The 14291-nt window shown below is 33.1% G+C and overlaps 1 protein-coding gene across 2 annotated transcripts in view; it reads right to left on the reverse strand.

The window, feature by feature from the left end:
• Klhl1 (kelch like family member 1) overlaps nucleotides 1–14291 on the reverse strand; it is a 299721-nt gene that overhangs the window by 26736 nt on the left and 258694 nt on the right. For both annotated transcript variants that reach the window (XM_027394016.2, XM_027394015.2), the window contains one exon: nucleotides 6115–6327. In XM_027394016.2, coding sequence (XP_027249817.1) covers nucleotides 6115–6327 — 213 coding nt within the window. The remainder of the gene's footprint in view (nucleotides 1–6114; nucleotides 6328–14291) is intronic.

A 14291-nucleotide genomic window follows, 5' to 3' on the forward strand; every position in this document is an offset into this window, starting at 1 on the left:
TCTTAATTATATGGCCATTATTAGTATTAAGTAAAAGGTAATGAAAATGGACAATACCTATAAAATATAGAAGACAGTAATTAAATAGTATAAATCTATCCATGGATATATCTTATCAACAGTATTCCATCTTCAGTGTATATTTCCATTATTTACTCACCAATATAAGTAACATTTCTATAGATGCAAGTATATTTATAATATTCATTAATTTATCTACATTATAAGCTATTTATAATTTACCATAAGATGTACCATAATTTTCTTTCCTTGAAAGAAAATTAGGCTGTATTTCAGTAGAGTCTTATAGATTCAAAAAGTGCTAATTGAGTACTTTGTGCTTGGAATTGTATCAAGGATACAGATATTGAGATCAAGTTTTAATATTGTACATTAGCAATAATCAGAATCACATTTAGTGAAATAGTTGATTAGATAATAATTGAAAATATAATAGCAATGATTGTTACAAAGCAAACCAACCATTATCGTATCAGACAAATTATATTTTACAGAAGCATTCTGGCCACCATAAGGAAAACATATTTGAAAGAACAAAAGGAAGTTTATATTTTACAGTTTAGGAGTTTTCCACTAATTCTTTGCATCCTTTCTTTTTCTGGCTGAGATGTTTCCTAGGATGCAGAGAGAGAAGAAATATGGTCCATATCAATGACTATCCAGAAGTGCTAATGATAATTTTGAGCACATTTAATGTTTCACTTTTTGATGGGGAATGTACTATGTATGTTTATTTTATTGATTGTTAAATAAAATACTGTTTGGCCAATGACACAGCAAGTAGATGGGACTAGGAGTCAAAGAGGATTCTGGGAAATGTAGTAGAGAAATGCTGATCCAGGCAGGAAGTGACATAGCAAGGAGTCTCATATTTAAGCAAAGGAGAAACAGGAAGGGTCCCTTTTTTCCCTTCCTTCTCCAGTGGCAGGATGTGATCCACCAGCAAGGAGGGACGCCAATAAGGTGTCCAATAAGATAAGTCTTATAACATATATAGATTTATGATAGTTAAGACTGAGCTAGCAGATGAGGAATCCTAGTCATTGGCCAAGCAGGTTTGAACCTAATACAAGTTTCTGTGTATTCATTTGGGCCTAACTTGGGCAGGAGGCTGGCATAAAGCTCACATGTGGTGGTGGGGCTCAGGAGGCTTTTGGCAGAAAGATTTATCATAACAACTTTTGTTTGAAGAGTTAGAGCTGTAGTTACTTACATGTCTGCTTCTTATTAATAGATGGCAAATTCTGAATAACAAAGTTAAAATATGAGAGGTGAAGAAAGGGGAATGATGGATGGAATACAGGTTAAAGGCCACTTGAGGGGTAGTATGGAAAGTTAATACAGCAGAAGCTTCCTAAAATACATACATACTCACTACCTAAATTATATCACCAAATAATGGGAAGACAGAGTACCCACTGGTGAAATATTACTAAAGGAAGATTCCAGCACCTGGATTGGTTTATATCTAATTGAGTTGATGGCCAAATTATTCCCATGGGACTCTCCAAGCAAGACAGGCTATTGCTAAAGTATAGTTTGCACTACACAAACTGAAAGAAATTCCCCATTTCTGAAGACAACACCTGCACAGCTCATTGTACATGGAGAAGTCTAGTGTCTCCATAGAGCCTTAATTCCTATGTTCTAGTGTCTTTGTTGCAGGAAGGTGTTCTACAAGCTTTCTAAAGCTAAACTTGAACATCAAGAAAGCCACAAACCCTTTCTCCTGCAAGATGTACTAGGGCAAAGGGCCATAAGTTGTGAGAGTAGCCAACCAATAAATGATTCTTCTTAAGTTCCATCACTCCTCCACAGGGAAATTATACCCAACACTGCTTGGGTAACAAAGTGCCTGAGATTAGACAAATAATATGCCATCCTAGAGCCTTCATCCAGTGGCTGATGGAAACAGAGGCAGACACCTACAGCTAAACACTGAACTGAACTCCTGAAACCCAGTTGCAAAGAGGGAGCAATGAGTAGCAGAGAGGTCAAGACCCATCTAGTGAAACCCACAGATACAGCTGAACTGAACAAAAGGAAGCTCATAGACACCAGACTGATAGCTGAAAGGCCATCATGGGACTGATCCAGATCCCTTGAATGAGGAATGGATGCCAGTGAGGAGGCCTTGGCAATCTATGGGGCCTCAGCATTTATTCCTGGCATAAGAATGGACTTTGTGAGCTCATTCCATATGGAGGGATGCTCTCTCATCCTAGACACATAGGGGAGGCCCTAGGCCTTGCCCAGGATGTTATGACAGACTTTGGAAACTCCACACATGGAGGGCCACATCCTCCCTGGGGAGCAGAGTTGGAGGTTGGTGGGGGGCAGAGGAAGAGGGAGCTGGGATTGGCATATGAAGCAAGCTTGCTTCTAATTTAAATAAAAAAAATTAAAAAGTGTAAAAAAGGACAAAAATGAAAAATGTAGCAGTCAAATTACTATGACATTCTTCTGTACCCATTGATCAGTGCCTTGTTTCATGATCATCAAAGAAGCTTCCTTTTCCAGGTGATGAGAACAAATGCACTCATCCACAGCCAGACATTAGGCAGAGTGTAAGACCACGGAACACTTAAGTATATATAGGATGTCTCTACTAAATCTCTCCCCTCTGAATTTAGGGAACCCTGCAAAAGTGGGGTCAGAAAGAGTATAAGAGCCTGAGAGGATGGAGGACTCTTGGGAAGCAATGCTCTCTAAAGTAACACCAGCAAAGGTCATATGAACTCACAGAGCATAAGTTAGCATGGACAGGGCCTGCAGTGGTCTATACTAGGTCCTGTGCATAAATATTAAAGCTTGAAATTTAGTGTTTTTAACAGATGGCTGAGTCTGTAATGTGTGGGTCTCTGTTTCTTGTGCTTTACTAGGGTTATTTTCTTTCAGTTTGTTTTGACTAATTGGGATGTGTTGGTTTTTGTCTTATAATATCCTTTCTTATAATGCATTATAATTCTGTGTTTTTTTCCTAATGAGATAAAAGGGGGGAGGTGATGTATTGTAGGCAAGTTGGTAACAAATTTGGAGGAGTAAATGGAGGGGAAACTGCAATCAGGATTATTTATAAGAGAAAAAAGTGTTCCTTGGTCGTGTTGTAGGCCTTTAATGCCAACACTGCAGAGGAAGGCAGACCTCTATGAGTTGGAACCCAGTAGACTAAAGAAAGGAGGAAAATAATCTATTTTTAATAAAAGGAAAAAAATTAAAAAAATGTTTACTGTCTATTTGTAGAGGCTACAGTATGAGCACTAAAACTCAACAGAGCAGTAAGACTGTAGAGAGAACAGATACACTGACCATTAGCTGTTTCACTTGATTTTAAAAGCATACAAATATCTTAAAGGGCAATAGTGTCATCCTTAGGTTAATTGTATTATGGTGAAGTTCATTTTCATGTCTTACTGACTTTGTAATTTTATTACAGCAGTATGATTTTAAAAAAATGAATCACTGTTCCATCTCTATTATATTTATTATTGTACCACATCCCTTTTGACTTTGAGATGCAATTTGTTCACAATAAAAAGAGGAATAATCCAAAAGGAAAATATAAGGGGATGACTATTTACATATGAGTAGAGGAAAACATTACTCTTCTTAATAATAAAACATTAAATCTTAAATTCTCCTATATTTTAGTAAATATTTGGCAGTTTCCTCAATCAAGATTACTTATTAGGGTGAAGTTTTGGGGTAAAACAAACTTTTATGTTTCCCTTTACTTTTATGCTATTGTTAACTCACTTTTTGCATTCCCTGCCTTGTTGACTTTTCTGTTTTGCCAGTGTCCTTTATGCTCAATAGGAAAAATTGTGATAAGTTTGAAATAGCTGTGCTTAACACTATCATTGCATAATTCTTTTGTGTCACCTCAAGGTATCATATTGATATATAGGTGACACACATATAAAAACAGAGCATTAGAATCTAAACTATTAGAAATATCTAATAATCTTTGATCATGATAACACACCAAAACTCTACTCACAATATGTGCAGAAAATAGGTTTTAAGAGGCACCATTATGCATCTTGATTTTTTTAAAATCATTTACACGGAAAATCATCAATATGAAATTATGCTTTCCAATATGCAAAAGTGCCTCAATTCTGACAGCTAGTGTGAATTTGTCCAAGAATCATGATAATGTTGTGTGCCTCTGCATTACTTAAGCTGTGCATAAGGATTGAATGCCTATAACTTAAAATAGTTTTCAGTACTTTAATCTAATTTTGCATGGTAAATGTATACTGAGACTGAATAATTTATGCTTGTGAGAACAAATAGCATTTCAATATATTATAGTGTAAATTCAGATAGAATTCTTGGAGGAAATGTCATTCTATTAGCAGCATTTACTTAAAATATTCAAGTTAAAAAGTAGCAGCCTCATCATATGCTACAATTCTCTCATTTTCCCATGTATTTTGTAGATGGAGGCAAAAGCCCTGTGAGATCCTTAACATTTCTAAAACAAACTATTGTCTGAATGTTTACAAAATAATAATATTTATAAGATTACTGAACACTTCAGGGCAGCAATGTAGCCTTTTCATATAAGTATATTAGAGAATGCTTGATAGGAAATGTGGGATTTAGTAGTCCCTTTTCTGTCATATATACGTACACATGTATATTACCCTCTCCTCTCTCTTTACATAGAGATTGACATTTCTGTGTTTCTGTATATATATATATATATATATATATATATATATATATATACAGTTTTATGACTCTCTGATATATATAAGAGAGTCATAAAACTACAGTTTGTTTCACAGAAATGCCATAATTTTCAACATTTTCTTTTTATACTATCCAAAAATCTCATAAATATGAATACACTTCATTATGTAAAACTGTCTCTTGATAGTAAACTTCAGTAAAAAAAATAAAACTTGTATATTAAAGAAAAATATCTCAAATGAGGCAACTCCTTTATTTCTCATCTACTTTCTATTAACAGGTATAATTATTAAGGAAGAACATGATTTCTTTATTTCAAAAGCAATTTTGTCACATCGTCAATGCTACCCATGCATCCTGTGTTTTCCTTAAGAAACTGTACTCCCAAGCCCCTACAGCAGTTTAGCCAGTTTTCCACTGAAATATGAAACTGAAGAGGGTTATTTTGTCTGCAAGTAGATCCCTAAAATGAGTGAGTAATGTCTTACTGTATCATTTTCCTTTTTAGGTAGAGTTAGGTGTTTTAGTTTAACCATGTCTGTCACAGTACGAGCGGCAGAACTATGGACATGTACTGTGAGTAAGGACTAACAACATGGTATTTTCCCACTGAGATTTGTGATTTAACAGAGAATTACTTATCTCAACTAACAAATCAATTGTCTTGATAGTCCCTGTGTTTATTTCTGTGCCAATTAAGGTTCATGAATGTGTAATTAGAAAACTCACAAGCTTTGTTAATGAGTTACCAGTGTTTTCTCCACACAGTCCAATAGGTTTACGTTACCTAATACACCTATAAAAAAAGTGAGTATGTTCCAGTCTTATTACACTAATTCTGAAGCCAAGGTACTGTCTCACTTTATTCCTGATGTATCTGGTCCAAATTCACCCAAAACTATAGACCAGTTATATTTCCTACATATTCTAGGGTTGTAGGAATTATACTAATAATAATTCTATGTTGTTTCAAAATGGTATTATAAAACAAAGAAGCCCATGACCCATATTTGGGACTTTGAGACAGTATAACAAACAACACATTCAATAAATTGCTAAAAATGTAATTTATAAAATAAATGACCAACATTCCTGTCTAGTAAATGTCAAACGGGTGTCCCACACATCATTTTAAAAAGGACTTCAATAAAAATATTCTGTGTACTTGAGGATCATGTGGAAATATTGTTGAGGCCTTAAGATAATGGAAAGAAAGAAGCAATGGAAAAATGGAATTAAAAACCTGTTCATGTGCTAGAGAAGGGGATGCAGAGGAACGAAGAAAGAACGGAAGGGAGAAGGGATTGTGGAAGAGATATGGGGAGGAAAAGAAAATCCTGAAAGTAGTTCTGGGATTCCTTTTGGTCTTCCGTACACGCCCTTGGTGCTTACCTTTCCACATAGTCCAGGAGCCGGGAACAGTGATTTGAAGCAGGAGCATCATGGCCACCCACTGCGTAAAGGAAACCATCACATGTGGCAACTCCCACACCGCCTCTCCTCTTACACATTGGTGCGCACATGTTCCACTTATTTGTGTGAGGATCATAATATTCCATTGAGCTTAAACAGGAACTTCCATCTCGACCCCCAACAGAATACAACCTGAAAATGCAATTAGAAAAATACTGAGTATTAGAGTTTGGATGGCAAATATTAAAATCATATTAAAAAGAAATTTCAAAATATTTTTAAAAAGAAGTTTAAGATCGTATTGTAGGTAGTCTTATAAATGATAATGTATAAAAACAAATTTCACAGTGTAAAATATATAAAATGAAGATAGTTTTATAAATGATCACATATATGTGGAATTTTTGTTTCTGTAACATGCAGTATTCTGTGTAAAATAATATGAGTATAATTTTCTAATCTTAAATACTATGAACTTATATTTGTGTGGATATAACAGACTTTATATATTAACATGAATTAATACGTGGTAATATTGGATAGATGTTTTAAAATGTAGGATAAGCTACAAGAAGGATGACCATAGCCAGAGGACTGTGATTATCTTATTTGTGAACAGTAATGATGCATACCACATGCACAGATACCACACTGCACTGTCACAGTTTAGAGCAATAACAGTGGGATACTTTAATTCATGTTGTCATAACAACCATCTTCCTTAGCGTGTATTTCAGAGTTGAAGGAAACTTCACAGAAAACTCTTGATACTGGTTTGAGCAATTCTAAAATTTACAGTCATTTTGCTATAGTTATAATATGAGCATTCAAAAATAAGTTCTGCTTCACTACTGACATTAAGTTATTTAAAAATACATTGTCTATTCCTAGAAAAATTCTTCTTTACTCTATGGTGGTAATTCCTGAAGATTTCAGTATGTGTTTGAATACCTTTTGCCTATATTTTATTCATGTATTTGATGCTTTTCGTATGTGGTATACACTACCCTACCCTATATAATATCTATCATCTATCCATCATCTCTCTATTATATTTGCACATTGTCAAAAATGTAGAAAAACCTGCAATTCTACTGATGTATTATACACAAAGCAGACACATATAGATATGTTTATAGAAGTCTCTAAGTGCCACAACTCAGAATCAGTGTCAAGAAAGCCTTGCAGGGTATATAGAATATGTTTGCAATTTTAAGGAAACAACCATGATATATCTCAATGACAAAATTAAATTTGCACAAAAAGGAAGATCAAAATGGTGAGTAAGTGGAGCTTGGGGATCTCTGGAAGAGTGGATTTTTGAGACTGACTAAATAAAGAAGTCAGTTTTAGGAGCACAAAAAACATCATAGTGAAGAGAGCAAAACTGATGTTTTGTGACCTTTGGAGTTAATCAGGGTGAACAGTAGCTGAAGGTTATGTAGCCATTATTTCTGATAAAAGTCTCATGGTCAATTGTCAAAGTAAAGTCATCAAGAAGAGAAAGCATGATCTGTTTACCTTTGAATACTATATTATCAACTGGAACATTAATTGTGAGCAATATCCTTAAACTTCTTGTACACCTAATTCTTGACTTTTAAGTTTCAATATAGATGCATAGAATGAATATAATACATTGTATATTATGGTTGGAGGCCTCAGGTTTTCAACTCCATGCTCTAGTATTCTTTAATAATTCTACAGTATGGTGCTTAAGCTGATTTCAAACTACAGATATAATTTTACAAAGTCATTTCTATTTCTTATGCTTCATGACACAATAAAATATTTTTGGTTCCCTGAGTGTTCTCTGTGTGTCATGCAGCCTTGCTTGATCACTTAGAAATTGTCTGCTGACTCTCTGTCTTAAAATACGATGAGATTAAGGAACAACAACATTTTAAATGCCAAGCATTGAACAATTTTGCTTGCAAAAACAACCAGAAGTTAAATCATCATCCATAACACTTCAGAAAATCTGAACTCATTCATTGCTATATCATTCACATTGAACATCTAACTCAGAAGAAGTATGCCATAATTCTGAAACATTGCCAAAATATTACTAAATATGCTTTGCAGAAATATTGCCTATATACCTCTATGTGAGGTATATAGATATAGCATTGTTTCTGGTTAAAAATACATAGAGAGTATATCACATTTTACCTATTGATTCAAAAGAGAATTTGAGTTTAAGTTGGTCTACTTAATCATATACATGACATAAATAGCATATAAATGAAATATCTAAATATAGCATAGCATTATTAATAAAAAGTGATAATAAAAACAATTCTGTCCAATATTATATCAAATTTATTTTTGCTTCAGCTTTCAAAAATGATAAATTATATATATATATATATATATATATATATATATCATACATATATGTACATGCTTCATTGTACAGAAGAAACAAATGATATTGTGAATATACTAGAATTAAATCACAATACATAACAGAATATCAGATGGTTACATGGATCAGGATTTGAACAGTGGATTAGTAGGTTAAATATCAAAAGAGAAACCAAGGACTTTGTTGCTACACACACACACACACGCACACACACTAATATACACACACAGAAAGAAAGTGATGACAACCTTGAAAACTTCTCCCAAACATGAAGAAACACTTCCAAGACTTAATTAAGATGCCACCAATAACTGTAATACAAAGAACAAAGACACACCAGATGTGATGAATTAGAAGTATATCTCTAAAAATGTACTATATACATACATATATATATATATATGTACATAGTACATTCTGAAATATATATATATATATATATATATATATATATATATATATTTCAGAAAAAAATTAGAGTGGGCTTTAACATCAGGTTGGAAAGGGGATTCAATATAAAGCACCAATTACAATTAATTTTTGAATATTCACAGTATAAAAGATGAAAGTCACATATTTACATGCACAAATACAAGCATTTCAAGTGATACATCAGGCTTGACCACTGAAAGTCACCAATAATTATGTTTTAAAATAAATTAGTAAATAAGCTAAATCATGATAGAATATAATAAATCAAGTTTGGCAAGTAAAAATCTATTCATAATAGAGGAGAAATAAGTGACATTTTATTCTTTCTTGCATAACATGAGAACATATTATAAATTAAAAAATCTGTATAAATAAAATATTGGGTCTATCGACATACTTTTCAGTAATAGTATTTTAAAAAGATATTTTACATGGAAATAAATGTTCCTGCAAAGTCCACAGATTATATTATTAACTTCTTTGATTTTTACTTTTAAATCCACCCAAGTTTAAATCTACTAACACATTATATACACATTGAAGACAGTGTTTAATGTCTGAATTACAAAATCACATCATTTTATAAATATTTTTGTAAATTACTCATTAAGATATTCTATATATCATTTAAATTCATTTAAAGACTTTACATAATTTAGTGCAGTGAAAATTTACATATTTATTTGGAATATGTTATATTTTTGTGTTACCCAAACAATGTTGTTTGACAATCTAAAGGGCAATTAGTATGATGTTACAACACAAAATTAATACTAAATATTAGAAAATTTTATAGCAAAAATACACTGTATATCACAAGGGTACTTTGAAAAAGTGGTGGATTCAGATTTATTCAAATAGATAACAATGTCTTTGTTTACTAAAGCATGAAAACAGACATATATTTCCATAACAGAAAAATCTAAATTAGTACTGTGTGAGCATATGTAATCAATCAGATTTATTAATAATCGAGTTATTTCTAAAGAAATACTAAATGACCAAGAAATATAATGTACAAGTAAACAAATAAATAATTATTATATTTTTCACTACAATATAACTATCAAGGATAGAAATAACCCAATTGAGACGATAGAATAATGTTACCCTTTGCACACAGACGTTCATGAGCAGATAGCAATATGTATCCTTTCAGATGACCCTTTAAATCTATTTTATCATAGTGTACACTCCTTGCTTGCTTTCACTACAAGAACGAATTAGATGTTGGGAATCTAAAGAACAGAGAAAACTCCAACGCTGAGTTAAATGAGCTGACAACATAAGAAGTGACAGCTGACAGTTTCACAGCAAGAAAGCAAACATGACATTTCAAGTCAGCATTGAAGCTGAGTAAACTCTGCAGCATGAAGAAATTCAGGGGCAGCCCTACACACGAGAAAAGCATATGCAGAGACACGGGTGATGGAAGGTAACAGCAGGTGATGTGTAAAATATGACAGTTGCTTGAGTAGGATAGGATGGATGATATGCACCTGGATGAAAAGGATAGATGAAGAATGAAAGTGGTATTGAGGCCAAGATATGGACCTGAATTTTCATTCTGAATCTACAAGAAAAAAAAAGACACCTAAACAACATCATTATGGAATCATCATGTTTTCTCTTCAGTTTGCACTGAATATTGAGCAGCATATATCTTGTATGGTAGAGCTTGCATAAGATACAGACATATTTGATTTTAGTATAGCTTCATGCATTGCTGAGAATAATGAGTATCCAACTCTTCACCATTATCTTATATTTCTTCAGTGCTTAAATAGTGCAAAGTTGATTTTATATAATGTTTTGGGACCAAGTTTCCACACCTTCATGTCTAGTTAATACACTCCCACTAAAGACAGTGCTATTGATTTTATATTGTCAAATATACTTCAGCAACTCTGGGAAATAAATCCTGTACTGTCAGGATATAGGTTCAAATGTTTACAGGAGCAATGTTATAACATTTTGAGATTCTGATTGCCTTTATTCATTTATTTGCTCAGCAGTTTTGTTCTGACCTTATGTATCTAATACTAGCATTAAACTCACAACAGTCCTTCTGTGTGCTGGTGTTACAACCAGTTCTAGTTTCCACTCTTAGCTGTATTACTTCTCTGTCAATAAAGCGACAGTAAGCCCTCCATCTAATCTGCCAGTTTATGGAAGCTGGCAGAAGACTAATGCCCCAGGATATTTCAGGCAAATGTTAATACAGGTCAAGGTACACAGTAAAACTAGATTCTGCATGAGAGCAAAGAAAATATTTGTTCTTTGTTCTCTCTTTTGAACTCTTGGCTGTTTTTAACTTAAGATTTCAGATGACATATATTATTTCAGGTCTCCATATCTATGACTAAAATTTTTGCCTATGTTGTCATATGAAAATGAGTAATTGGTTCACCCATGTGTGGTGACACCTTATTTTTTTACAGTAGGAATCCTGATATAAAAGAAACACAGGACACCAGCAAATTATCATCAGGAAGTGACTTGAAATTCCTACTACAAATCGAATCCATTTTTGATCTTTCTGTGTTTAGGAAAGCCAAGATTCCCCATGCTTTGTGTCCTTCTACCTCACATAGAGGGCTGCTTCTGCTTTTCCTTAGCAACAAATCAAGTGCTTCTAAACACCAAGATGTCTTCCCATAGTCCACATTTTCTTGTGCTTGAAATGTGACTTTCTAAGTTATCTGTATCCTAGGTACAGTTCCTTAACACTTTTCATAGTTAATGCTATAAATATGTGATTCTAATATACTTTTCAAGAAATTTCAAGGTTGAAAAATTTTAACATAAATGTATTAATTTTCCTAAAAACTACATTCAGATAGCCAGCCTTTGGGGTAATAACTATTAGTGACAAGCTGTAGGGTAAGATCTCTATAGGGGATCTCCATATCTAGTTCAATCCTCTGTTCTTTAATGCATACAAAATAATTTAATCTGATCCAAGGAAAATCTGTAGACACCAGAGAAGAGTGTTCCTGCTTGATCTTCTCCGTGAACCCTATCCTGTGAACTGCTTATCTCAGGATTTCCCACTAAGCTCCCAGCCAGGTGGATGAGTGACTGCTTACTAAGAAATCTGGATGCGGGTTGCACAGTCAGCCTCAGACTTGCTGTGCCTACCACATAGGCCTGAAAAGCAAGGGTGTCTGCTGAAGGCTGACAGAGCTCATCTAACTTTGTTTATAAGGATATGTTCCTGTTATAACCTGATATTTTAAATATACAATGTACTTTCAGTGTGTTTACCACATTTTAAACATTAGTAGCATTAAATGTCAAACCTGGTAAATGGACACTTCAAACTTTATCCTTTGACACAACCCTTACCACCTGTTCTAGAGGGGCTGGCAGATTCATTTTCTTGCTGGTTCTTATTTCTACTTAAAAGAATTTAATCTCCTCTCAGATAGATAGATAGATAGGTTCCTTGACTCTATTGTCTTCATCATCATATATTTTAAAATTATATATATTATATATTATATATATATATATATATATATATATATATATATATAGTCTAGTTCTGTCTTCTATATTTTTTAAACCAAAGATTCATCTGTGCAGATTTCATTGAGTAAACTTTTCCTTAATGTTTGCTGCAGCAACACTGACAAGTGACAGGCACCAGTCACATGTCCTTGGATGACAAAAGGAAGAAAAACTAATGTCGACTTGGTGAGCTAAAAGCAGACTCAGTCAGTGAAAATGTAAATATTAAACAAGGTTGTTAGGCAGTAGAAAATGATATGAACTATGTCATCTACAATTTAGACAGAAAAGTCCTTAAAGACCTTAAAATCCATACTCAGCCTCTGCTGAAGACAGTGTCATCCATGACTAAGGCAGGAAGGTACTGATAGAAAATAGACAATTGAGTTGAACTAGTATTTTCCTTTGTTCTTGGTGTTTTTTCAGGCCTGCCATATCAAGTCACACTTTTAACTACTGACTCATAGCAATCCCTTTAAGGTAATTATTTTATTCAATCTTTAAGCAATTAGAAATTATTATTTAGCAAGATGGAACACCTGTAAAATTACAAAGCTAACCTGTGTCTTTGTTTTAAATCACTCCCCAAATTTGTGTATGATCTCGAGCATTTTGTCTAGCCAGTCTTGCATATCTCATTGTTCATGACACTCTTATTGTTTTTTTATATTATGTACATTTGGAATTGTCAATGATTATGATGTGATATTGGAGTGCCTCTCTACTTGCTAATAATCAGATAGTTCATGAGGTTTCACCTGTGCTAAGGATTCAGATAATTGGTTAGTAAATATGAATGAGGCACAGAATTTGACCCCTAGTATCTTCTAACTAAGGAGTCGTGAATCCCAGACCTAGGAGATACAGCAAAAGTGTCAGGAACTGAAGGTTATCCCTAATTCTAAAGCAAATGTGAACCCATTGTGTGCTATTAGAGACCCTGTTTCAAAAACAAATTCGCTGGAAAACAAAGCAAGGTATTTTTCCAAGAGATAACCCATTAATCTCCTGTATCTAAAAGTAATACTCACTAGTTGAGCCCTTTTTATTCTCTGTTACTTTCTGTCAATTTTCTTTTTAAAATGTATGAGTCTGCTATAAATTAAAGTAATCTTGGTTTCTAACATTAAGAAAAAGTATATCATTTTAAAATATATATTAAAAAAAGAATTTTCCTCAGGAAGTACAATACAAGGATGGGTCTTGAAGATTAAGGAATTGAGGTCATTGTAGATAAATTACTCGATAATTCTTTTTTCATTATTCTTGAGCTAAATGTTTCATATTGTTTGTAAATTATAATGGTTATCAAAGTAACTAAAAATCAAATTATAAGATAATGTACCAGTCCTTGATGATATATGAAACAGAACTGCATAGCTTTGTTTTTGCTATGTTTTTCAGATTCTACAGGAATGTTAACACATATTTAATGAAATTCATACCAATATATGGTATTGTTCAGACTGTATCAGTAGTCAAATTGCAGACACGAAGAAAAATAAATAAATTTAAGTAGAAGTCAAACATTAAAATAACAAAACCAAACTAGTGATAAAAGTATAAAACATACACATATATACACTTGTAGCATATCTGTGTTTTATATACACACAGATATATGTAGACTTTGGGGAACCTAATATTATGATCTACTCACCCCCATGCTGTAATGTTATTAAATCCTCACATGAATTTTTTATTTGTGAAATAAATTTCTGCTTTTAAATAAATATAAAGTGACAAAGATGACCCATTAACTTAGTATATGCAATTATAATATTATTTCATGGACTCAGTATGATATTGCATTTGATCTGACTGAACACACAAGTGTTAAACT

This window comes from Cricetulus griseus, assembly GCF_003668045.3.
Source record: "Cricetulus griseus strain 17A/GY chromosome 1 unlocalized genomic scaffold, alternate assembly CriGri-PICRH-1.0 chr1_1, whole genome shotgun sequence".
NCBI classification, from domain to species: domain Eukaryota; kingdom Metazoa; phylum Chordata; class Mammalia; order Rodentia; family Cricetidae; genus Cricetulus; species Cricetulus griseus.